Below are 27,886 nucleotides of genomic sequence, written 5' to 3' on the forward strand. Positions count from 1 at the left end.
AGAATTCTAACAAAAACCAAGAGGTATGAACACATCACTCCTGTTTTATCCTCTCTTCACTGGCTCCCTGTTAAACAAGAGTAGATTTTAAAGTACTTCTTATTGTCTTTAAATCTATAAATGGCTTAGCTCCCTCCTACATGGTTGACATGCTCACTGAATACATACCGGACAGATCCCTTAAATCATCAAATAAGTCTTCTCGTCTCTTGACATATTTTTGTCTGTTTCTGTTATTGTAAACCTGTAATTTTGTTTGTTTGTTTATGTATCTGAGCACATTGAGTCCATGCTCGTCGTGTGAAATGTGCTTTATAAATACATTTGCCTAGCCTTGTAAGTATTTTTGAATGTCTGTTACATGCATACATGTATCAACCTCCAATTATAAACATGTACTCATATACATGTACTTGTACTGTATTTACAGGTACGCATAACTGTAAATACAGGTGCTTATAATGATAATAATAGTGACAAAAGAGACATCTAAAGCAACAACAACCATAAGGCCAATAATGATATGAACAATTGTATCATTATTATTGCTGTTATTTTAATTATTAGTTGTACTGCAGAAAATAACAAGGGTAGATATCATCATCACCGCCAGCAACGCCACCATCTTCCCCAGTTGCCCCAGTTAACAGCACCAGCGCCGCTGTCAGCAGTTCATTAACCCATGCAGCCCGGCAGCAGCCGCTAACCAATGAAGGGAGAGGAAGAGGGCGTAAAAGGAGAGGAGGAAGGGAGGGAGAACAGGGTGAACACCACCAACACCAGCAGGGCCAAGACGGCCACTGCTAGCCCCGCTAAGGTCCCCACCGCAGCCTCACCGCAGCCTCCCATCAACCACCCAGGCCCCCCGGGACCCCCCCGGCAGAATAGTTTGTGTATATTTTGGAAAGTGTCTGAGTACATCAAAAAAAGAAAGATATGGCGTGCAGGGTGGAAGTTCCCAGCACTTCCAGCTTCCCCACGTAGCTGAAATGTTTGTTTTGAAGAAACCGAGGCCTTACCTCGTGGCATGGGATTGCTCTGGGTTCCTCTTCTTGCATGTCCAGTTGATTTCTGCAGTGATGTGAGTGTATGAACTTATGAAGTTTATGAGCTGCCTCTTTTCCCATGACAGCTGGACTAGTCTAGAGTAAAAAAAACAGACTTAATTATGTCTGTCTAACCTTGGAGCCGTTGGTAATGAAGGGGCTGGGTAGAGTGTCAACACTAAGTGGTTAACGTAATTATCCTGTTTAGCCACTAAACCTGTAAGTCAGTGTTGTAACACCATTTCAAAGTCTTTTTGGAAGTGGATGGAGGCAAGACTTAAAAAAGAAACCGTTTTTTTTTCTTCCTACTGTTAAGATATATATATAAGATCTTGTTATACCAGAACAAGCATATAGCATATGAAGCATATAGCTGCAACTACCAATGAGGGAAACAGGGGTTTCAACTGTTTAAGGGTTCAGTTTTCATTGGTTTACCAGATGTTAATATGGATGAACTGAGAAAGTTATGCATTTGAAGCACATTGCATGTGAAATATATGTCCCAAAGTGAACTGAATCTTGGTATTTGATCATTGCTCCATTACAGCCCTCAACAAAGAGAAAAAAATGGTAATTGTAGATTTGCTTGCTTGGATTTTGTTGGATGTTTTTAACCTGAACCTTTGGCTGCAAGGTTCAATAAAGTATCAGAGAATGCCTGTGACCACAAACCACCAGGGCCAGTTCTCTGTTGTTTCACAGATATCAACAACATTCCTTTTCTGGGCTTGCTAAATATTTATCACTGACACCGAACCTCAAAAGCCAATCTTTGGAGATGACTTTAAAGAAAGAGAAGAAAAGTAAGTAACAAGTGATGAATAAATGTGCCTCTCTGGCGGAAGTTCCAGTTGTTTCCAAGAAAGAAAGCAGAGCCCTGTGAAACTGTAGCGTGAGATGATTTCAAAGAGCATTTCTTCTTTTTCCCCCCTGAGATGTGATCAGCAATGTTTAAGCAAAAAGCTGCTTCCTGGAAAATGACCCCTTGGAGACCAGTGACCACACATCCTATATAATCATCTTAAACCATGCATAGAAAGTTATTTGACATTCTTTGCTTTTTTTTTTTTTTTTTTTTGTGGAGATGGTTTTAGGATGTTAATGAAAACCAAATGCAATCTCCCTTCAAAAGCAAAAAAATATGGAGCCCATTAGATAATATTCAACCTTTACCCGGCTGTTAATAATAAAGATGACTTTGTCCACTCTGAACAAGAGCTCATCCTTCTTTTGTTGGAAAAGTTACTTCATTGATCTCTTGTGAAAGGAATGATACGAACACAAAGGTGAATGTTATAGATTTGCACTTCGATTGTTTATCCTTTCAAACACTTGCTCAATGTACTGTTTAAACCTAATATAGACATAATAATTGTGAATTGTGCGACTTCATCATACTAGGAATCACCCTCAATCAATGAAATGCACTTTAACTGGTCTGTAAATAACTCACAACACACATGCTATAAAATACTGTTTATTGTTGTATAGTTTGCACAAATAAGTACTGCATAAATGTATTTAAGTCAACAGGCCCAATATAGTAAAACACATATCATTTCATGTCCAATCTCTGCTGATTGTTACATCTCATAACTTCATTGTTCATCCCCAGAAACGCCCGTACATGGTCACATTCAGACGTGCCTACAAGCAGGGCAAATGTGCCGTAAATGGACATGATGGATTACTTTATTTATTTCAGTGCTTTTGCAATGTGCCAGACATGTAAGACATGAAGGATATATCATAACCTGCAGGGTATAGTTGTGTCACCTCGCAGCTGAAAGGTTGCTGGAGTCTGTCCAGGAGAAGCTGGCGTGCCTTCACAGCGCCTGTGTGGGTTTTCTCCAGGCGCTCCACCTTGCATGTTTCTTTTCAGGACTTAAATCCTTTTCCTGAAGTACATATGTGACTAATATACGCGTGCCCTTCCCTCTTGAAAGCACGAGGAACACCTTTCTCTTATTAGTCTGCAGTCTCCCCCTCTCATTAAGAAATCCTTTCTTAGCTGGGGTAATTCACACCTTTATTAGATAAATGGGTTAATTCACCAAGTTTGACCTGGATTCAGTGGGACTTGTATTTACAGGAAATAATAGCAACACATCGGGATCCATCTCTACACATCTATACTGGGTTATACTGCAGAGTCATGAGACGGGGGTTAAAGGCGGGGTTCATCAATTAACTGTGTTCCTGGAAAGAAGCCTCCACGCCCGCTGGACGTTCTGGCCGCGTGGCAACAAAGCTAACAAAACCGCCGCCAGGCCTGCCCCATGTTGTTATAGAAATGTGATCTCATTTAAAAACATTCATCCAGCTGTACACAGTCTCTTTTTCTTTCAAAAGCTTTCAAATGGCTCATAAAAAAAACGATTCCTCAATTATTACAAGTAAAGTCCAATGTTTTTTGGGGTTTTTTGTTTTCCCGGCGATACTAACATCTTTGTAACATTACCTGTCTGATTGAGGTGAAGTATTTGAAAGTAAATGGTTTGAAAGCTTACACAGGCTCTGCCTGTGCTTGGTGCTGGGTCCTTACAAAAATAAAAGCTACATTGTTAGGGCGTTTATACATGATGCATGATGTGGATCATCTGGTGTTTTTGTCGACGTGTTCTGGAAAAACCGATGGCACCACATGACTTAAAGCAATGATAAAAAAAAAAAACCAGGAGAAAGATTTACAATGTGCAACTATCCACATGACTGTAAGGTACACAGCGGTGCCTGTTTTACTCGAATATGAAGTAACATATGCACATGGGTGTACAAGGCACACTTACCTCATCGTCAAATGATCAGCTAGTGTTCTCAGATTATTTCAGTAAAAAGACGAGCGGCCTTGAGGCACTGGCTCTCAAAGGACTCAGTGTCAGAGTTTCCCTCAAGCTTTTCCTGTGAGGTATTAAAGCTTCAACAGGTGGTACTGATCAGCGCTTATTCATACTTTGAAAAACCTTGGCAAGATAAGTATAAGTCGGATATCTGCTAGTAAATAATACTGTACATGAATTTACAAGTGCTTTTTGACGTAGTGTTATCTACAAATGTATTTACCTTTGTGGTCCGCTGAGAGCCCTTCAGTCCTCAGTGTGATCACATTTATGCAGCGTTGGTTTCATCATAGCGTTTGCATTTAGTATTACAGCCTCAGCAGGTACATTCCTGTCATTTTATTCATCAGTTTGGGTGGACTTCTGAGTTCTTTCAGTCTGAGGCGAGTCCCGTCGAAAAAAATGACCTCCACCTTCCTTCTCTTGACTCAGATGTGATTGTCAGCGTGATGCCAGCGACGGCACTGTTTCTCCGTGATGGGAGCTGATGGGAGCGTTGGTTTAGTGGTCGAGCTGTGTAACGTACGTGTGTGTTTATGAGGAGCTTGTGTATTTCTGACTGGAGCGGGAGCTGGAGCGGTCGAGTCCATTCCCGTGGCACGAGCCCTTCCACCGACCCCCCGAGCCTCGTTCGTCCAGAGGAAGCGTCCGGTAGCACCAGCAGCACAGGCAGGACTGCAACACAGCAGCACACTGTTGTCAGGTGTGTTTCTTTCTCTCTATATCACTCTTAGGGGTGTAACGATACACTAATCTCACGATACGGTACGATACACGGTATTGAGGTCACGATAACGATATTATAGCAGTATTTTTTTAACAACCTTGAATGAGGAACATATGACTGGAAAAAATTGTCTTTTATTTGAAAGAATCAAAATACAAAACAATACTGTACGTTTGCCCTATTGTTACAGTTTGTAATGCTTTATAACTGTTTAAGTTTTAAAGAGAAAGCCAGGCCAACCATTTTCCACAAACTGAACTAAAAGTAAATGTTAGGTTTGCATTATACATCTTCAGTTTCATACAAGTACAAATATTTAGCCACAAACTGAATAGTTTCTCTCATGTATGATCTGACTTTTTTCTTTTCCAGAAATTTAACAACTAAAATTAAATAAATAAATAAAAGTAAATAAATACATACAATTTTACATCATAAAAAAGATTGATTCATGCTCACCTTATAAGTGTAAGAGGAGATTTATTTTTGTTAAGAAGGTTATTTTGGTAATTCAGGGTTCATTATTTTATAAATATATTCTTTATATTCTGATGTTAATTAGGGACTATAATTAAACTAGTCAGTTTATCTGTAGTGTTTAGTATGTTTTAGATTGGGCGGAGTGATACAGCACTAGGTGCTGTGTTGATTTAATAAGGTAAGGCTTAACTCTACACCAGACTTACATAAGTAAAGGTTCAGAGCTCAAAACGGGACCACAAAACGGTACTAGTTTCTTCTGAGCGGAGTAAGATTTTGGTCCGCGGGTCGAGGCGCGGTCGGCACGCTCGGTCGGATGCGTGTTTCTAGTCAACACAATGGATTAATATTGATAACCCAATATCGCGATACACTTTGTCACCTCCACGACACGTTTCGTGACGTTTTTGTATCGCGAAATTTCGTGGCACGATATATTGTTACACCCCTAATCACTCTTATTGTCAAAGTGAGCCTTCTTACCTGGAAACAGTTTTTAAACTTCTGGCTGACGAAGTAGAGGGCAATTGGGTTAATGCAGGAGTTGAGCGAGGCCATGTTGATGCCGATGTAATCCATCACTAAGAGGAAACTGGACGGGGAAAGGGCAGAGTTGACTGTGGAGACTACAGGAAGTCGAAGGGTGGAGAACAATGGGCTCTCAAGAAGCCTTCACTAGGGATTGCGTCAGATATCTGGACCTACCTGAGCAGCTCACAGCGGTTGGGGTCATTCTGGTCGTAGACTGTTTTCTTCAGAATACGGCTGAGATGAAGGGGCAGCCAGCAGAAGGCAAAAATCAGCACGAGACAGAACACCGTCTTCGCCACTTCCCTCCGCTGAAGCAGACACACAGAGAGGAGATTACAGATAAGCCTGTGTTGAAAAAAAATCGATTTTCTGATTCTAAATCGATTCTCATATTAATTCCTAAAAATCGATTTGTATGTCTAAAGATCGATTTAAAAAAAAAGAATTTTTGATTAAAAAAAAAAAAAATAATAATAATAATAATCTTTTTTTTTTTTTCATCATTACATTTTTGCCTTGTGAACTTTAATCCCAGTAGTCCCAGTAGTTTTGAAAACTCCTGAACTAAATTAACTTTTCTTTAGAGAAAATGTTGGACATTTCAGCTTAAATTTCTAAATGTTATATTAGTTCAATGAAGTTCATATTATCTATATTTACTATAGCTTGTTTGGTTTCTCTGTTATCGGACACGTTTTGTCATGAAATACCTGAAAAATGGCGGGTGCTTCATGTCCAGCTGTGTGTCTGGTGACAGAATAAATCAGACAAGCTAAAATTATTTGTTTACTGCTTGAGCTGTTGCAATTTCTTTCTTTTTTTGCACTTTAAATGGATATTGAAATGCCTATTTGAGTTATTTATTTCTTAGTTATTTCACAAAAATTATTGTGAAATTATTATTTCAATAGTTATTTTACAGTCATATAATCCAGGCAACACTAACCCAAATCAATATCGAATCGAATCGGATCAGATCAAATCAAATGGTGATAATCGATTCTGAATCTTAAGAATCGGAATGGAATCGATTCTTGACATTTGAACCGATACCCAGCTCTAATTACAGAGTCTCGTAAACACCTCCGTCAGAGAATGTGGCCGCGCTGCGCTGCAGACGTGCAGGTGTACCTGTTTCATGTGGTCGTTGAGCGCGATGCGCATGCCTTTTTTGCGGCTGAGCATCTCGCAGGACATGAGCGTGTAGAAGATTGCCGTGCAGACCAGCGGGAAGCAGAAGTAGAAGCCAAACAGCCACCAGTCTTTAACCTCCTGGTAGAACTGTAAAGCGGAAAAGACACAGTCTGAGTAAAATGAGAAGTTAATTAAATTAACACAAACGGTCGCACTGCTTCAAATTCTTCACATTGAAGATACCTGCTGCAAATGGGCTCACTTTTATTTATCTTCGATTTAGACATTTTGGGTTTAAATTCGTCTTGACAGAAATGAAAACATTTCCTCCACAGTGTCACTCCCGGTTCAATGTGAACTATGTTTCTTTGATGATGACGAACCACTGAAATAACATCTGGGTGTCCTCCTTTCTTACAAAGCCAAATATTGAACAGGCCTCTGGGATTTCTGTCTGCCTGTGCAGCCTCATGAATGTGCCGCGATGATTACGAAGAACATGAAGATGGATCCTGTGCAGTGTACTGTATGTTGTGCTTTTGAATTGAATAATGACTATTTGGCAGAGGGAAATAGAGTCTGTGATTAAACGAGCACCAACTGCACCGTTGCTCTCCAGCTTCTCTGCTTTGATGTGGATCATTCAGCTGATATCCGAACATGAAAGCAACATCAGGTGCACTACGAACTTAATCCAAAGCTTTTTCTTCCCCAACTTAGTCCTGAGAGTTAGATCTAAGTGAACATGCAGGATAATTTTGAACACATGTCTATAACAGCCGGCCATGCAATAGCCGGACGCAAGTATGCAGCTGCTCTGGTATATGTTGTTGTTAAAGTCATTCATCCATCTTTTATCAGTGCACATATTTCCTTCAGCATTTCTTCCTCTTTATCTCATATGCTGATAAAGGGGGCGCTTTTTTCACAGAATCTATCAGGTATGAGCAGTAATTCATCTCTGAGTGTTATTCCAGCGTACACTTTTGGACCAGACTGAAATATTCATAAAATGCTTTACAGCAAAACTTTACATTTTTCATATCTGATGAGGTGAAAACGGACATGAAAATAACACGAGTGATTGGTGTCTCTCTCTCTGGCATGTGTTTACGTCAAATGGGCGGATTGTTTGATGAGAAAACTGAGAATTTGACCCATTTCTTAAAATCTGTTCTTGTATAGTTGTGAAGTTTCTCCTAAAATGCTAAATTAATTTAGCATTAACAAGCGTTAGGAGAAAGCTTAAAGAAGTGGTAAAGGAGAAAGTTGTGTATGGATATTAAGTTATCATGATTGAGGTTTTTTTCTTGTCCTCCACAGCAACATACAACAATAACATACATGATACAAAAGTGAAGGCCATAAACACTTTTGAGTTTAAGGTCCATTTTGAGTCTTATTAATGTTTAGTGTGTTTTTTTTCATCTTTATTTAAACTATAGCTGATTTTGAATAGATGTTGGCCTGCTAGATGTGAACCGATCAAGCAGCACCGCTCCAACACCTGCCAGGTATGACGCTTCAAGTACCAAGTGTATTTGTGATACTAGTGGCAAACATTGGCTGAATGCAGACTTCAGAGGTTAACTTGGAGCTCACAGACATGATCGTGGTTAAAGAATCTTGTTTTGAAGCGTATGTGCAGCAAGTAAATTTGTAGCGGTCGTCTGCTATAAAAATGAACCACTAGACCAAAAACAAACCAACACACAAAAAATCAAGCCAAATGCATAAAAATATAAAAACAAGATAAACACTAAAAAGTGTCCACTTGAGTTTAACAAGGTAAACAAGGAAGAAGCCTCCCGTTGTAAAAGTGTTGCTATAGTTGATAAAGTGATTTAACCCTAACTGATGCACTGAGTTGTTTGTTATTCCTTAAACAATCGTGCTGGAAGACATGTGGAAGTGGTAAAGATGCCGCCTTGACTAGGAATGCTCAAAACATAAGTCTGCATCCAGAAAAAGAAAAACAACCCGCCCCCCAAAAAACTGCTGATAGCACTAAATGTACGGACATGAGTCCAACACGCTTAGAAAACGTGGAAGGGTTGAAACATTATCTCTGAGGAAAGCGATGCGGTCGAATGAAAACCTTGAACCGCCGTGATTAGAGATCCTTTAAATGTTTGGGAAAAACAAACATGACAGTGATTAACAGAGAACGTGAGAGCGTTGCAACACGCAGCGCAAAGAAAACTATGATAACTGGGACTAAATAGCTAAGTCTGAAGAAAAAGATAGTCATTTGGTCTGAAGAGTCCAGATTCACCTTTTTCCACAGTCCCGTGTGCTTCAGATGAAATAGTGCACCAATCATACCTAAAGCCTACTGTGAAAGCATGTGGGGGCCGTTTTATGATCGGTGTCCTCAAAAAACAAGGTCAGGGACATTAACCCCATTCATTCTTTGGGATGTGCAGCAGACGACTTCACACGGCATCTCAAATCTTCCTTTTCATTAGAAGATCTTGGTGAAACATTGAGGAAACCAATATAAACTGTCTGAAACAACATCCTCATGAATGTGCAACACAGTTACTAGCTAAAGGTGAGTAGAGCGTGGCCTTTTGGACAAACAGTGAATTTTGTTAATTTCTTTCAACAATTGATCAATTTTATTATTTAAATAAATGAGGGTCCTCGATGGCGTGGAGTAGGGCTGGGCGATATATCGAGATTTTAATATATTTCGATATATTTTCAAACGCGATATGGTACGAGACAATATCGTTTATATCGATTTAAAAAAAATGTATGATTTTGATATAGCTTATTTTGTGACAAATTGACTTGAATGTTTAATTTGAGATTTGCACAAATGTTTTGTTATTTGCACAACTGTCAACCTCAGTGGAAAAGTCTGCCTGTTACTGTCTACATTGTAATAATAATGCTTTGGGGGAAACCCCAATTATAGCACAGAAAAAATATCGATATATATCGAGTATCGCCATTCAGCTAGAAAATATCGAGATATGACTTTTGGTCCATATCGCCCAGCCCTAGCGTGGAGGTTAAATCGCTTTTACAATGCTGTCTAAGATTTACTTCTGTTTGGTCTCCAGCTCAGTCCCTCTCTTTTGTAATTACTCTCTCACTCTTTGCCATTTATTATTAGTTTGATTATTGCTGATATTTAAAACTACATGCGGTCGTCCCATTCGGGTGGGACTTCCAAACGAGTTGGGCTCGATACAGGTGGGACACAGCCATGGCTAGACAATGCTTCCTTCAAATGAAAAACTGAAAACTGAAAGCTGCTTTAATGCCTTTCATCATATAATTCAGCAAAAGTTGTTTCTTTCACCGCCTCAGCTGCCTCATTCATGAAGCACAAACCTTCATGAAGCTGGTGGCCTGCTCTGGATGTAAGAGACAGATCCTGAGTTTGTTGCCTCGGTACGGCATCTCCATCATGTCAAACGCCAGCGCCTCGGGGACCGCCAGCACCACAGCAACCAGCCAGATCAGAGTCACCTCCACTGCTTTCCAGAGCGGGATCCCCATCCCCTTCACCCTGCTCCACGATGTCACGGCATGGTAGCTGGAAGAAACCAGGATGCAAGCACACACATGCTATGACTGCTCTCACAACTAACGCGTGAGTATTTGTCAAGAGCAGGTGTGTGTGTGTGCTCACCGGTCGATGCTGAGGGCACACAGGCTGAGGACGGTGATTCCCACTGAAGCTTTCTGGATGAACGGCATCAGCTTACAAACGTACACGCCGAACGGCCAGTCCTCCGCTATTAGCTGCAGAAAAATAAACAAGAGAGAGAAAGAAATGGAAAAGAGAATTGTACTTGAAATTTAAGTGTCACCTGTGCAAACACACGGCCAAATCCCAGCAAGGTTCATTTAGGGGTTGTTTCTTCCTCGTGTCTCTCAGAGCTAATCCTGCTAATGCCAAAACCTACAAGAGAGGAATCCTCCTCCCGAGGGGGGATAAGTTCTGTTTAGGGTCACGAAAAGCATGCGGTACCACTAAAATACCAAATAACACTAAAACCAGGACATTTGCATGTAAAGAGAGCATGTTGTGTGTGTGTGTGTGTGTGGTTGTTTTTTTTAACAATGTTTAAGATTACAGTAGGGTTATTCCAACAGCACAGAAACATTATTATTAAGCATTAGAGTATAGTTCACCAAATATGCCTGGTTTAAAGAAGAAGAAGAAGAAAGTGATCCGTCATACATTAGAATTCATGAAATCAGAGCAAACCGTATCATTTTTCAAACTAAAGCTCGTTTCAGTTACAGTTTTCTGCTTTGGCCAAACCTCTGATTTGCCTTCAACCTCTCATCGTGTCCCAGTTGCGGTTACATTATGGTCAACTGCTTATGCCGACACACAAGTCAGTGGATATTTCCACACGCACAAGGAAAGTTTTCTCCTTAAATCGCAACATGTTGTCTCCGCCTGTCGTCTACGTTTATATATTCTTCATTTTTCTTTTCATTTGACTGTTTGGTTGGGTCATATATTTTCTTGGTGGCCTATACAGTCTGACTTGAAAGTGACTTTAGAGACATCCTATTCGTCATCGTGGAGCTTTTCAAGTGGCTCTAATGCAGCTGAAAGGGTAAGTAACTTTCATTGTTTGAGGTAAAGTTACGTAAAAGGGAACATATTTACAAAATGTGCATTAGAACATATAATTGGGTGTCTGACATGTACGCCAAATAAAAAACACCATCGTAACAGAAGCCTGACACTTTGTTCGAGGTCACCTAGGTGTGAAAATACTGTCATTCAGGAGACTATTCAGATTTGCACTCTGATCAGAGCAGGATTATCCATCCTCCTCATTTGTATCTCCACCTTTACAACAGACCTCATAAAAGAGTTGGAGCTAAATAAACTGGCTGGCTCCACCCACTAAAATCAGCGGCTGTGAACAGAGCTGTACGCTCATGGTTGAAAAGGGGGCTAATACCCCCTTGGTATAATTTATCAAAGCAGGACACAGAGATTTCATTCAGAAAAAGCTGAACATTTTAAAAGCTTGTTAAACAAAAAGGCATATGTCTCCTTTACAATGGACATAACTGTAAGTCTGTGTAATAAAGGTATTTTTTCAAAGCGTAAAATGCCCAAATCCATCAGTTAGGTTTGTATGTCATTGGAAAACCAACATATGTCACAAAAAATGAAATATGATTTGATCTAATGAGCTCCAGAGAGCCGAGTTTTCTTTTTGATAACACCGCAGACAGACATTAGTCATTATACACACACGTACAGATAGACTGAGGTTGTAAAGGTTCTTACCTTGTACACATTGATGGGGATGGCAATGATAATATAAAGCAGGTCTCCCAGCGCCAGGCTTCCAATCAACACGTTGGGTCCATTTCTCATGCACTTGTTCCTGTATATGATCCTCAGCAGCGTGGAGTTGCCGATGATCCCCACCACGAAGATCAGGCAGGATATGATGGTGTTCACGTATTTGAAGGCATGCTTGATCTCTGTGGGTTTTATGCACATGGGGGGCAAGGGGCTGCGAGCGCGCCCCGGCTTGGGGAGGGGAAGCTGCACCGAGCTGCTGTTCTTGGGGGGCTCTAAAGCTTCAGGTCCACCCTGGGAATCTCGCACTAATCTGGTGGCTCCGACCTCGGTGACCACGAAGAGGCACAGCAGCACGACGGCCCTCATTCTCACGCAACCAGACGTCCAACACGCACCGATTCTGAAAGCACTCAATCACAAGTGCGCCGACATACGCCCACACGCTGGCCGTCGCTCCGGGCCTGGCAGAGCTGGTTTGTCCTGCGGAGAAAATACATCATCCATCACTTTTGAGACAAAGGGCAGAAAACCTGTTGCGTGTGTGGAAGGACATGAGCTCTGTGAGATGGATGCTGATGGGAACGCTAGCAACAGCGTGGCTTCACAGTAAGGCTGGACTAAAAAATGTATCACGATAATTTTCCTGCATTTACCCGATAACAATAAAAATGACGATAAAAAAATACCAATTCCATCCACCTTTGTAACTATAAATCTATCTCCACATTCAGTCTTTGGAGCCCCCAAAACACTGCTCTAAAAGAATACTGAATACTACTAAACTACACCAATTAAATTGAATTAATAAAAAACAATTAAATGAGTTAAACCTGTACTGCAAAACTGGAATGACTCAGATCCGCCATGTTTGTTACACAAACACGTATCAACGGGAATTTATCTTTCTTTCTTTCTTTCTTTCTTTCTTTCTTTCTTTCTTTCTTTCTTTCTTTCTTTCTTTCTTTCTTTCTTTCTTTCTTTCTTTCTTTCTTTCTTTCTTTCTTTCTTTCTTTCTTTCTTTCTTTCTTTCTTTCTTTCTTTCTTCCTTCCTTCCTTCCTTCCTTCCTTCCTTCCTTCCTTCCTTCCTTCCTTCCTTCCTTCCTTCCTTTCCTTCCTTCCTTCCTTCCTTCCTTCCTTCCTTCCTTCCTTCCTTCCTTCCTTCCTTCCTTCCTTCCTTCCTTCCTTCCTTCCTTCCTTCCTACCTTCCTTCCTTCCTTCCTTCCTTCACGTACCTTGTGCGTCGATTTAACACAGAACCATAAATCAGCTTTACACAAAAACGTCATCAACGGGAATTTATCCTTTTTATCGCGAGATGACGAATTCTTACCGTGGGGATTTTTTTTGACGGTATATCGTGAACGGTAAAATATCGCCCATTCCTACTTCACAGATAACAATTATATGTTATCATTACATTAAAGTGCCTAATGACTTGATTGGTCTCCAGTGGGTCAGAGTTTTTAATCTTTTGAAAAATAAGTAGAAAATCACATTTATTCATAGGGTTGATAATGAACTGAGAAGACGTCCAAGGTTGTACATTTGTTAACAACAACAAACTGAAGTTGAAACCAGTCCCTCTCTCTGAGCCCACACTTAGCTGCTGTTGACACCTGGAATTAGTGTGTTCTGGCTGCTCCGCTCACAGCTGGCATGTCACTCTGCGTCTTTAGTAACCACTTGTGATCAGCTCTCACCTCCTCCACTTCACATGCAAATAAACAACAGGCTCCTTTTTACTAACACAACATCTTGGCTATTACTAGCCTTCAGTTATGCTTCCACTTTTGAGAGATGAGCTTAGTTTATCGACGCTCAAACAAACAAAAGACGCTGTTGTTAATCCAAAGTGATGTCATTTGAAAATAAATAAAACAAGAAAGACTTTTACAGCTGCATGATTCCCCCCACCTCCCCTTTTTGGAAATCTTTTGACTCTTTTGATCTCTCCAGCTGTGAAGCCTGAGCAGGGCTCCTGTATTGGAGTCTCAGACTTATTCGAACTGATGCTGCAGGAAAATTACATCATGTGTCCATCTGAACATCCAGAAATTCATATTTACGCCTTGAACTTTTGTCACACTTTAGTGTGAGGGACACAGGATGAGTATGCACTTCCTGTTCTGTTGCACCTGGACTTGGGACAACCTCCGAATGTGCTCCGTACGTCTCTGTATCCTTCAACGCTTTCCAACATGTACTCAGCGCTGCCAACCTCAGATTAGATCACATGTGGTGCATGTTAACGCCAGGTGTGAGCCTTCGTCAGACAACGTACACATCTGTGTTTGTTAAGCTTACATTGTTTAAATACGGATAATATCAGTGGATTCATTCAAAAAGATCAAACTTATCAGTTTCTAAGCGTGTATTTATTCCGCCTAACCCTAACAAACTACATCTGATAGCAAAGCGGAAAGGTCTTATCAGGCAGACATAAGACTGCATCAATTTTACAGCCTGAAATTATGAATCATATCATTTTCTAGCTTTATGTCTTCCAACTGTGGAAGCATGTAGCTATCACATGTTCTGGGGTGAGGTTACATTGTTAGAAAACACATATGCATGTTCAAAAACCATTAAAGAAAAAGCACATGCATACAAAATGGGTCGGCAGTGAGATTCTTCTATGATGGAAAAACTGCTGTGACAGCGCTGCGGTGTGGTGGTTAGCATTGTCGTCTCACAACTGTTCCTGGTTTGAATCTTGCTGTGTGGAGTCTGGACGTTCCTCCCATGCCCGTGTGGGTTTTCCCCGCGTACCGCGGCTTCCTCAGACCGCTCAGAAACATGCGCGTTAGATTGATTGTTGGTTCTCAATTGAGCGAGTGTGAGCGTGCATAGCCGTTTGTCTCGTCTTTCCTTTGTTTGGTGCATTCTCAGGGTGTACCCCGCCTCTAGCAGCGATGACAGCTGGGTTTGGCTCCAGACTCCGCGTGACCCTGACCAGGATGAAGTGGGTATAAAAGAATGGATGGATGGTTGAAAAGCTAAAAAATAAGTAGTGGGAGGTCGCAAAACAAAACTAAGAAGGACAAATGGAGCAGTGATAACTGAGGTAAAATGAAGAACAGTGTTTCTGTGTGTCCAGTGTGTGCGAAAGAGATCCTTTCTCTTTTGGACAGAACTTGGCTCTGAGCTTCTTAAGTATCATGTGTATCCTCAAGAAAAGCCTGGGGCATCTCGAGATAAATGGCTTGATTGACGATGATGGCAATATCTCTCCAGAGCAGAGACAGAGGTCACATTCAAACTCATACACACTCACCCACTCACAGATACTATCTCCCAACGCATGTGCAAACCAGAACGCACTGGGCTTCACAAAGTTCACGCAGAATTGCACAGTGATGGCCAACAAATAGAGCACCATGAACACACTCATAAACATTCCCCAAAGGGGAACGTGTCATAATAAAAACAAGCTCAAACAATTAACGATACATTTTCATAAGTATTTCAAGTAAAAAAAGAGATTTAAAAAAAGAAAAGAAGCTCTGCCAGTACTTTGTTTTGGGTTTCACTCGGAAATTGTGATTAAGTGCAACATCACCACCAGCACCAGAACCCATAATTACAACCAGAACAACTTGTAACCGCTGGTGAACCGTTGTCTACATACGTAACAGTTTTTAACGCTGCCCAAAGTCTTAAAACACATAATAGATGGCCTGAAAGGAATCCAGGATTTTAAAGTGTGAAAATATGATGGCGGGATTATGATGTGCTGTTTGACTCGTCTCAGACGCCACGGCTGGCTGTTACATCAGTCGTGTGCTCCTGTCTTTTGTAATTGTCCATCAACCTGGATTTGGGACAAGATTGGGCCTAAATGAGGGATCAATCCCACCTGCAAATACTGGTTCTGTCTTGTATATGTCATATATAGTGTACATAGTGTACAAATATAGTGCACATAGTTTTTGATTGCTGTGGCGTTTTAAAATTCTTTCTTATTTATTTGTTTTATTGAACATGAGAGGTAAAGTCTACGGAATCAAATTCCTCGTTCGTTTGCACAAACTGCATTGCAACAGCATTGAAGCATCGTTGTAGGAGCGACTTCAAATGGGGAGTTGTCAAATGTTCTCAAACTGAATTGTGGGTTCAGTCCGACACCGTTGCTTCCGTCAAAAGTTGAGGAAAGTTAAAATGTTCATACTTGAGTATCATCCAATCAAATTGGAGGTGCACAGCTAGCCAATAACATAATACTGCTGCTGTTTCAAAGCATGCAGCTTACTTGTGGACCAAGTGGAAAGAAATGTAATTGTAATTGGCACATCAGATTCACGGCACTAGCTGCTTCAATGATTATTGGATTGTATTTGTGTTCAAATCTAAGTCCACATGGTCAGACAGAGCGACTGATCTCTGAAAAGGTCTCTGTTACTACTACGCTGCTATGAACACGTCAGTAAAAATGGAGAGAAGAACCGTGGAGCTATAACTATGTGATACTTTGTGAACTTTATCACTTCAAGGGAAAAAAACAAACATACATAGTCTTCTTTTGTTAAAAACTGCTATTCATGATGCATTCAGCTCAAATAACTGGCTATTCAACCTTTTCCATAAAAAGAGAGAAAATCACATGAATGAACTCACACACATGTCACAAGAAATCAGTTTTGAAGAATTTGGCCATTTTCCATCTATATCATCCTCATCATGTGAAAGCTGCCTTTGTGTTGTATAACATGGCCTCTCATTAGGCTCTGTTAGAGCAGGATTGTCTGATTTAATTTGAAAGCTTCATTTTAATTGGGTTGATCTTCTTAATCTAATAAATTGTGTTGCTCTGCTGACTCCATTGCTCAGAAAGAGCAGGGAAGTTGGCAAGCTCACAGAACGAAAGGGGAGGCAAATGTATGCTTGTCTTTTTCAAAATGAGGGTAGGAAGAGGAGAAGGAGATGAAAGTGATGGAAATGTGTAAAAAAAAATTAAAAAAAACACAGAAAGGAAGCAAGACTGAAACAAAAGTGACCTGTTGCACTGTTTGGAAGAACAATAGAAGGTGAAGGAGTGCTCAGGAAGGCAGAGGCAGGAGGAAGGGGTGAGAACGGAGGGTGACCTGCACCAGGAGGTGCTGGGAGGTGTTGGGAGGAAGGATCCAGCAGATAAAGAAGGAAACTGGTACAAACTTGTGCTGAAATATCAGCCCAATTTACGTCATCAATTCTACTTCAAACTGAAAAATAAACATGCACGGCTCATTTCCAAACTGCTGACTTTAGTTATCCATTTATTATTTATGAATTCAACAGATTGAACTGTGTGAGCTGCAGTGGGCTGGCATTCAAGTGTGTAAACAAAACAACAACCCCAAAAACAAAACAACAACAAGCAAACAACAACAAAATAATTCTGTAGAATTATCCTGGCAATTGTATCTATAAGATATCTATTGACTATAAATATTGTCTTTTTTCTGGCCAGCTTGTGCACAGGAGTTGTTCTTCTGTGTGGGCGATCATCCCCTTTGAAGAGGTTTGTCTTTTTAAAGTGCAATAAACGTGTATCACTATGATGATTCACTACTGCAGGCTGTATAAGAAATGCTTTGCAAATGTTTTAGCCTGTAGACTATTAAATAAACAACCAGACCAGAAAAGCTGCGCAGATAAATCCGAGATGCTCAACGCTACAAGCATCTCCAGCTTAAAATCCTGTAGTTGATGTGATTCCCTTATTATTCCCTCATCTGCTATGAATATATTATGATATCATTTCAAACCATTTGATATCCCTGTGTGTTTAAAAGACGAGTGGGGTAAATAATGCAGAACTCCATAGTATAAACTTGACTGCGTTCAAAAACTCAGAAATGAAGTGGAGGACATAACTTTAAATTCATTATAAAAGTGTCAAATGTATTTTTTCAGTCCCAGAAGTTATAAAAAAAAAAAACAAGATCCAATTACAGTAAGTTTGTCAATGTCGGACAAAAGATGGACAGATACATAAACTGCATGGAGACAATATCAGTCTTAACTTTGTTGAGCGGACTTACCGGAGCTGGGACGAGCTGGAGGTCAACGTTTTCTGAAAAAATATTCCAGCAGAGCTCCTTTAATCAAACAGGTGTTCTGGGGTTAGATGTGCACCTTTTCCCACCGCCTTGCTGTAGTTAAAGTTCACGCCGCGTCCAGCGACGCCCGCAGATCCTCCGCCAGACTGAGCCAGCAGAGTCGGCCGGACGGCGCTTTTATAGCTGCCAGCGGAGGCTGCGCGTCAGCCAATCACGGCCCGGAGAACCATCCTCTCTCTGCTCTGCCTGCAGCCGGGATGCGCTGCAAACACACGCACGATATCCACCTTTACGGCCACTTTAAAATACTTTATTCAATGATTGATTATGTGGCAACAACCAAAACAATCTTTGATCACTTACTTTGCAAAGAAAAGTATACTTTCATTTTGGAAGAACGATTCCCCTCCATCAACTCACAGCATTTCTACCCTTAGAAAAACTAACCTTGGAAAAATACAATCGCATCTTTTTCAAGAATTTTGGTTCCCATTATTCTCTGGTTTAGAGAACATCATTGTACGCTGAATGCTGTTTTTTTTGCTGTCATTTATTTTATGTATCTGTAGGTATTTGAGTTTTGATGCCCCTATTGTTATTTACTGATGTTATTTTCCATTTGTATTCACTTACTTATTATTATTATTTTTTTCTTTCCAGTTTATTTATTTTATTTATTTATTACTTATTTATAGGCGGGAGTAGGCACGCGTGCACAAAAGAAAATTGTAAGACCTACCGTCATTAAGAATGTATCTGATTGTCTTTCTTTTGTGAAATAAAAAGATATAAAAAAACAACCAAAGTAATACAATTTTTCCTTCAAAACACGACAAAATCGATGGTAAATGCTACTCCAGTGTAAAAGCACTGCATTTTCTCTGCATAGTAATTGTGGCAAATTTCTTGATATATATTTACTTATTTAGCAGAATATACAAAATTGTTGTATTACAGTGCACTGATATAGAAAAGTATAAACTCATTTAACCAAGAATCCAGGTCAATAAACAATTCACTTTGGATGTAGCCTACACATTTCCATAACAACCCATGCAAAAAAAACAAAACAAAAAAACACTCTCCAGAATATGTCTTTCATAAGATTGCGTAAATTATTGCAACTTTGTAACATCTTTAATGTTCTGAGCTTTTCAAAGTTGCAACATGCACATTAATTTTTGAGACAGACGCTCATATTAATTTACATTAACAGAACACAGAAGACGTATAACAGACACCAGTGTGACGCACATGTGCAAGCAGCTCCTCCAGCACAAGTACTGTGCATGCCAAACGCTACAGAAACGAGGAGTTGCTGCATCTCCCACAGGACAGTTAAAGTAGTGGTGCGCACACTCAAACATGCACACACCAAACATGCACTCCAAACAAAGAAGCTTTCTCTGGACTCGCTTTAATGGCACCCATCCCCTGCTCTATTTTAGGAGGTTACTATTCCTGGACCTGGTGCACCATTACTCTCATTAGGACTGTCTCATATTATTATACCATTAACAGACATTATCACCATTATGCAAGGCACTCAACATTGCATTTGTCTGCACCTGTGTGCATGTGTGGGGTGTGTATGTGGGTGTGAGACGCAGCAGAAAGGATGTGCTTCTGTCCCATATGCAGTAAATGGCCTTGGTCAGGAGAAGTTTATTGTTTAATGGACATTTATTGTTGGACCGGTGCTGTGAACGTCCTCCTTCTCCTCCTTTATGGGACAAAGCCAAACTTTGAACTTGTAGCCCTTCAGTAACATTTCTGGCATTTTTTCATTACATCTCAGCCGCTGAGAATTACTTCTCAAGGTTATTTTTGCCAGAAGCCACACAGGCGCACAATTCTTTGTAGTTGTAATGTGACAAATCCAATTTCAGCGTAAGATGGCTTGCTTTCAAAAACAAGAAAAAGAAAACAAGAAATGCCCTCATTTCTGCTATTTTCGTTAGATTGACTGTTTACATTTTTGTGTTTCTTTAAATTTAGGAAAAAAAACTAACATATTTTCTCTAAACTTCATTCTTAGATCACAGCTAAACCTGCACTTTTCATGGAAAAAAACAAATTCTCAAGAAATACAGATATTTGTCATCTTGATCCAGGGACTTCATCAATCTGAATATTTCTGGTTTTGAACGATGCAAGGTCACTCAGTGTTGGAAAAATCTGTTTCTGCACTCCAACTATGCAGCAGCAAGAATGTAGACACAAGAGAGTGAGAGGTGAGATTCAACCATCTAAAAGGAGTAGATAGAAGTTAATACAGACTTAAAACACATATATATACCCCATAGTTACCAATCAATCATATTGATGGCATTCAGTCAATCTGATCTAATCACATTGTTGAACAGTCCTATAGTTCAACTCATTAGGTGAAAAGTTGCCTCTTCCACTTCTAATGCTGTGAGAATAATGATAGTTACAGACATTAGAAAACATAGATAATTTTGCAAACAACACACAGCTTTAGCTTCTAACTTTTGATCTATTTTGAAATCAAAGATGTGATAAAGTTATAAGGCACTTTTTCTATCAGACACAATGAAGCAGTTTTCTATCATAATAATTATGATATATGACCACTTTCATGTAGAAACCATATGACTCCAGGACTTTTCTCAGCGAGTTTATCTTCTCATCCGATCACAGCTGTTCACACCGTCCATAATATTGGAAGATAAGTGTACGCATAGAGACCGGCAAGTCTTGTAAAAGCCAAACTGATGATAAGGACTACAGGAGAAAGATGACTGGAAATCACGGGCCGACGGACACTCCACACAGGACGTGTCTGCTGATGTCAGACGCAGTGTAGCGTCCAGCAGAGGCTCCACAGCTGTTAGTGTTTCCTAACTCTAACAAAAAAGTGTTCAGTATTTGTTTCTGCTGGCTGGAAATCTGAAATCTACATGTTTCTGCACCCTGCTGAAAACAGGATGGTGCAATGTGAAGTTTATTCAGGGGACACAAGCGGCGGTTCCCACTCCCACGCACACGCATATGCACATATACACACTCAGAAAACAGAAAAATTAAATGTTAATTATTGAGAAACACATTCGGCAATTTAAATAAATAAATCAAACAGTGCAGCGACTCCCCAAGCCAACTCCTCCCGCGTGCAGCTGTATGTGTTTTCTCTGCGCCTCTGATCTGCAGTTGGGCCGAGGCTTTGAGGTCATAATGGGGCTTTATGCCTGTGTGATTTTTTTTTGCCTCTGGCTCTAAATGTCAAACGTGGCAGTTCGTTATATCTGCGCTTAATAAACGGTTCACAGGGAGCAGAATTCAGAGTTACCCCTAAATATTAATGCAGCACATATCTGGGGGAGAAGACGTGCTGGGATATCAAAACACACCCTTCAGACCCTTTATTTTTTTTCTCAGCCTCGTTTTGTCTCTGCGGTTTTCCAGACTATGACAGCCAGATGTCCAAGGACAGCCTCGCCAGAAGGCCCTGCCTTGTTCTGCTGCTGCTCTTTCAGCTGTTGCCACCACACCAGCCTCTCTCACTGGCACAAACGGGCATGCACACTGCCAGCTTTGAGAATCTGGCTCTGCGCTCTTAAACCAACAGTGGATTTTCCTCAAATGGTAACACAATTAAAAGAAAAAATGGTGAGGTAGAGAGCACAGCATCATTTAAACTCATCCCTCAGGACACGACTTCAAATCTCTTGACTGAGGGTGGAATGCAGCGCTCCGTCCGGGAGAGACAGATGTTTCTGATTGGTAACCGAGGAGGTATTAAAAGTTCTAATAACCCTACCAATCATCTTTGAGTAGGCAAAGGCTTGTTTTTCTTGCTGATTGCCCACTGAAAGGGGATAAAGTAAGAAGAGTTGCGGTGTGACACCACAGCTAACCCTGTGGAGTGCTACAGCTGCCACTCAAAAATCCCTAAAGCCAGAAGGTTGATGTTCTTCTTGCCTTTATTCTCTGTTTGTAAAATGACGCATCGGAGTATCAAGTGACCTTAGAGAGCACATACAAAAAAGCTCCTGGGCTCAACAGGGTTATCAAGATTAAAAAAAAATGTTAATGCAATTGGGAACAATTTGTGAGTAAAGATATAAACTAGAACCACCGAGCGTAGTTCCAGGAGGCGTGATTAGAGAGGATATTGTAGCTACAACATACAGAATTGAGCCACAACTCTCAAACAGCAACAGGTGAAATTTCCATTGGTGACGATTAGGTCATGAATATATGTTTGTAGATGCAGGACTTTCTTACAAACTGGCTACATTTGTTCAAGTCTGTAAGTGAAGGAGCTCCACAAGGGTGTGTGCTAAGCCCTTTTACTTTATGCTCTTCACGTAATTGAATATACCTGAAGGTGGTGGGGATAATAATGGAGGGAGACAAGCATCCCTACAGGGAGGAGCTGCAGGGAGGCTGACAGGCTGGTTGTACTGAAAAGCTACAAAAAACATAAATCTGATCATCAGTATCAGAAGGAAGCAGATGAACAAGGCTGACTCGCTGTCAACAAAGAGCGGAGTGGATCTCCAGTTACCCTAATAAACGTATAGTTCCCCAAAGAAGACATAAGTCACCCTACTCTAGCATTTTTACTGTTCACGTGTCCAGCGGTCAGTTGCACGTATGAAACTGTATGTTGGGCAAGTGAATGTATGTTTATCCTGAGGTTCTTTTTCAGGTAGTATATCAAAATTTTGTTATCTTATTATCAAATGAAAATAAAAAGAATCTTAACGTATTATGCTATTTTATGTAAAGATGCATTTATACCCCAAGGTATTAATGTAATGTCTATGATATGCTTCGATTTTAACTGGGAAGCACTTTGGTCAACACTGGTTGTTTTAAAGTTGCTATAAAAATAAAGATTGATTGTTTGATTGATTAAAATCACATAGACACAACGTAAAGTCATCCATTCCCTCCATGTTTTTACACCTCTGGTGTAGCAGCCCACTTGATTTAACGCCATGCCTCCTATTTAATCCTATATCTTATTCTAAATGGAAACAAAAAGAAATAGTGCTTTACGCATTTATGCAGCGATGGCTAAATGGATCAAACTGATGATGCTCAAATCCCAATATAAGTGAAATTCCCAGAAGGAGTCATCCCAAAGAGATCAATCCAGTTGAGTCTAAGTCTAAGTCTGAGTCTAAGTGTAAGTGGGTCACAAGAGCATCACATCACTGGTCAAGCATCCAAAGGGTAGTCCTTTCCATGAGCTGCTCCTACAAAATGTGTAAATTGTTTACAGATGATGTTTTACAAGTGTACAAGGTGATAAATTTACCACAGTAAACCAGAGTAATTTCCATGTCTTAGTCACCACAAGCTTCCATTAAAAGACAGTTTCAGAGGAATATGAATGTCAGTTTATATCGAGTAACATATCAAACCCTTACAAACTGCACACACAGATGCCTAAAACATGTCTCAAATCTCTCTTCTGCTCTCTTATCCTTTAAGCATGGGATAGATTGTTAATTTGACTTAACGCTTCAGTCAGCGTTGGCTTTGGTTGGGGATGCAGAAGGCAGCGGGAGTTTATCAAGCTTTCATTGGCTGGGCAGGCCCTCCACTCTGGGGAGGAGGTTTTGTAAAACTGGAAGAGCTGACATGATGAATGAAGTCAAAAAGGTGGAGTCCAGACTCCATGGAGGCATTTCTACCTCGGGCAAGTTGAAATGAAAGCAGCATGGTAAAAATGAACACCAAGTTGTGTGTGAGATGGAACTAAAAAATAAGAATAATTCTGTTGGGTTGTCAACAAGCAAGTCGGGGTTGAACCCTCACTCACGTCACTGGTCACGGACAGATCTGATGCTTCAGGTTCTCTGTAGTGTGTGAGCATTAGCCCTTAACTACATGTGGGCTGAAGTTACATGCCCACACATGTTCAGCATAAAAGTTTTTACTGGACGGAGTCACTCAGGTCAGTCATGTGGTCCTAGGCTAGCGCTCTCCTGAACTGCAGCAGAACTTTTACCGCCTATAAACGCTGGGGGAGAGGATGGCATTAAGGGTATGGGGCTCCGTAAAAAGCAGGCTCTTTCTGTTAAATTCCTGAGCGGTAAGGCGAGAGCAACCACCCTTTTTACTCCCTTTCTACTGCTTCTAAGAGTGGCTCATACTTATTTCCAAATTCATCGTATCTAAATGAAAATTCTTCACTAGTGTGGTGTTCAGGGACGATTTTGTCGTTTTTTTGCAAACATCAATCACTTCAACTCATTATGAGGATAAGTCATGTTTTGGCCATTCATTGTTTTGATAAGTTTCAAAGATGTGACACGGCTAGTGTTTTAATGCTCTCTGCAGTGTAATTTTTAGCCACTGATTCCAATTTCAGGCTCATTGAATTTCATGCTCCGTGGTTTTATAATTCTTGCCATCATATCCCTGCACATTCAGTGCATGTGACCTTCTTGGGAAACATTTCTTAATCGTTTTGATTGATGGTTTTAGTGAAAGACATATGTTGATCTGAACTGTGCAAGTTCTCCAACTGTAAGGCACGTAACATTGCCTGTGGGGAAAATGATTGGGATATTTATCCCCAATTCAAATCTTTCGCTGTAAAAATGTAGAGTGCAGATGTTCCCCCCTCAGCAGCCATCCCAGTCCCATGTTTATATGACGCCATAGTGAGCGAGACTTTTACTCTTCTCTCTTTTGAAGCCAACAGAGCTACCAGAGCGAGCTTTTCTGTCTAAGGGCTGTCATCAAAGTCATATAAAATGACGGGACATAATGTCATCTCAGGGCCGTTTATGGTTAAGGCCTTGCAAGATTATAAAGTGAAACACAAGAACTCCCACAAACACTGAAGAACAAAGAGAAAAAGGGGCGACTTCAAGGACGGAACCAATACAAGTTTATGAAGTACAATACTCAAGTACTCAAGTACTAAAATACAATCTTTACTAGTAAGGATGAGGAGGAGAGAAGCAAAGGCAGGTATGGTAAGTGAGCTTATTTTTCCCTGTCCACTAGTAGCCGTATCCTTTCCACAGAGTATCCAGTGTATGGTTAAAGATGGAGTCAAATGCCTAACCTTGACCAATTCATATATTTTCAAAATAAATACACAATATCTTTTAATATTATGACTTGTCAAATAAAGCTGTGACAATACGATGACATTTCCTCTCTGCATGCCCGCTGTTTGTGTAGTATTATACCCTCTTACATAAGGTAAAGACACAGTGGGGAATATTGTTAAGGAAATCCTCCACATAAAACCTGGAATGTATCGGTTGATGTCCAGTTGTGTAAGTGAGATGATTCAAGGCTTTGTTTTCCCTCGTGCTTGTTAAAGGATTTCAGCTGCACAACAGTCGGGGGCTTCCTGTGTTGGATTTTTCTTTCATAATATGCCAAATGTTTTCAGAGGGTGACATGTCCGATCCGGTTTAACACTTTCCACTAGACTGCCATGCTGTTGGACCGAGAGAAAAACAATAAAATAAAAAAGGAACACGAGCAGAATGTGTCTCACTGAGATAAAGATGGCCTCGTCTGAGGAAGCAGAGGGTTCAGTTGTCAGTCTGAAGCATTGAGATGTATGTTGACACAATGCCAAGGAGGAAAAACATCAGCAATGATCTTAGAAAAGAAGTGGTTGTTGATATGAGTATGAAGAGTATATCATTTTAAAATAGGGCTGGGCGATATGGCCTTTTATTAATATCTCGATATTTTTAGGCCATGTCACGACATCTCGATATTTTGCCTTAGCCTTGAATTAACACTTTGATGCCTACAATCACACCAGTATGATGATTCTATATGTCTACATTAAAACATTCTTGTTCATACTGCATTAATATATGCTAATTTTTATTAATTTATGCTAAACTTTCATGCAAAAAGGGGGAAATCACAACTTAGTCAAACGCACGTGACTGACGTATGTAAGTGGGTGTGCTTGTTTTATGTCTCTGAGAAGGAGAGACGAGACGAGAAAGAGTGAGAAAAGCCTGCAATTTAATGCCCGCGGCTAAAAGCTAATGCGTGACAATGTATACTTGAATATTCACGATATAGTCATTTTGTACATCGCACAGAGTAGAAGCTGCGATACATCGAGTATATTCGATATATCGCCCAGCCCTATTTTAAAATAAAAAAAGGTGGTAGTCATTTAAGACAAGTGCCATTTTTCCATTCCCTACACATTTACCTCAAAGTCAGAAAACAAATAACTACGTCTCAGACTCTACAGGTGTCAGCTAGCATGTTAAATGCTCAAGTTCATCACAGAGCAACTAGAATCCAGAGTGGAAAGCCTTTTTTCCTCTAAAAGGGAGGTAAAAAAGAGAAAGGAACAGGACATGCCAGTTCGCTGTTTTGCAAAGATACATCTGAACAAACCACAAGACTTTTGGAGTAATCACACTAGTTTGGTTAGAGAAAGCCACAGTGGATGTGTTTATAGTCACAAGGTGGGCACCGAGCAGTAACGAGCCAACCATGAACCTCTCTGAACACCAAATCAATGGCACAGTGTAATATGTGTGTTGTTGCTCATATCATGCTTTAGGACCAGTTGATGACCAGAGTTCATTCATAATCTTCCAATATCTGCAATCAAATTTCATTTATTTTTTCGTATGCCTGTAAGAAACACATACAAACAATTAAATCAATGTACCTTGTTCCACTGTTTTTGAAACAGGGACTTCATTTGGTGCGTAGCAAAGCCACATCTGGTAATGATCAGTGTGCTGGTTCTGCATGGTTTTACTGTAAAGGTGTCCTCAACTGTGATGAAGTCTTGAAAAGGTTCTGTTTTTATTAGATACACCGTGCTCCGATGAGAGGGCAATTATGAAAAACAGAACTTCAGAAAACGTCAAACCCCACTTCCTGCTCTGTCCACACTGAGTGATTTAAACATCTGTTTGAGTTTGCCTTACGCTGAAGAGGTGGGCGGGGTGGAAGCTTTGACATGCTAAGAAGTGCTGTCCGGGGAGAGCGATCTCTGGAGATTCTCATTTTTCAGGGCGTTTGACAGTTTTTCCTCATGGTGGTACACTGATAACCTCAAAGTCACACGCAGATGCACACACTTCACTGTCCATCCAGCCTGCAACAACCCCCACCCGCCCTGACCGGCTGTACCCTGGGAACAGGAACACCGACTTTCAACATTAACAAATGGGAAACCTGCTGCACGCATCCGGTTTATTATTGGCTCCAGCAAAGTTTGCAACGTTTGTTAGTGTCGAGGCAAAGCTCTAATTTCCACGTTTAGCAACAACATAACAGTAGAAGACAGGCAGTGTCAGGATAGGTGGGTACTTCCTCTATGCTAAGGCCCTGTGCAGGAAACCGAATGCTGATACGAGAAGAAAACAGCATGGATGCAGGAAGATAAGTTCATGTGCTTGAAAGAGTTTGTTCAGCACTTTGTGGTTTTGACTGTGTAGAAGTACCGCCCAAAGCCATTTCTACCATTTTATACATGTATTTGTTGTAGTTGTATATTTATCATCATAAGCTGCCATCAATTTATAATTAATCAAACCTAAAAATAAGAATATTGAATTTACTCACAATGTGATCTTCCTTAGGCGCTGCAGTGTGTTTTTTCTATTTAATGCGGTTTACAGAAAGAAACTTCTTATTCACCACTAAGTCCTTAAATGTGTGAGCCCTTAAATAGAGTCAAGAGGCTGTTGTTGCTGACAAAAAGAAACAAACGAGCATCAACCAGAGCACGGAAAGTGGAAAACTCAACAGGACAACATCGCTTTCATCCTGTTTTCTGGTGAGCGGCGAGC

At 40.5% G+C, this 27,886-nt stretch overlaps 1 protein-coding gene across 1 annotated transcript; it reads right to left on the minus strand.

The window, feature by feature from the left end:
- Positions 1–2,513: 2,513 nt before the first annotated feature.
- On the minus strand, positions 2,514–18,232 carry LOC133447203 (endothelin receptor type B-like). The gene is made up of 8 exons (XM_061725744.1): positions 18,081–18,232; positions 12,040–12,540; positions 10,408–10,520; positions 10,107–10,311; positions 6,759–6,908; positions 5,802–5,935; positions 5,580–5,688; positions 2,514–4,564 (listed from the first exon to the last, which is right to left on the minus strand). The coding sequence occupies exons 2-8, from the start codon at positions 12,424–12,426 to the stop codon at positions 4,424–4,426; spliced, it is 1,239 nt and encodes a 412-aa protein (XP_061581728.1). The 5' UTR covers positions 12,427–12,540; positions 18,081–18,232; the 3' UTR covers positions 2,514–4,423.
- Positions 18,233–27,886: the final 9,654 nt, after the last annotated feature.

This window comes from Cololabis saira, chromosome 7 (assembly GCF_033807715.1).
Source record: "Cololabis saira isolate AMF1-May2022 chromosome 7, fColSai1.1, whole genome shotgun sequence".
NCBI lineage: Eukaryota > Metazoa > Chordata > Actinopteri > Beloniformes > Belonidae > Cololabis > Cololabis saira.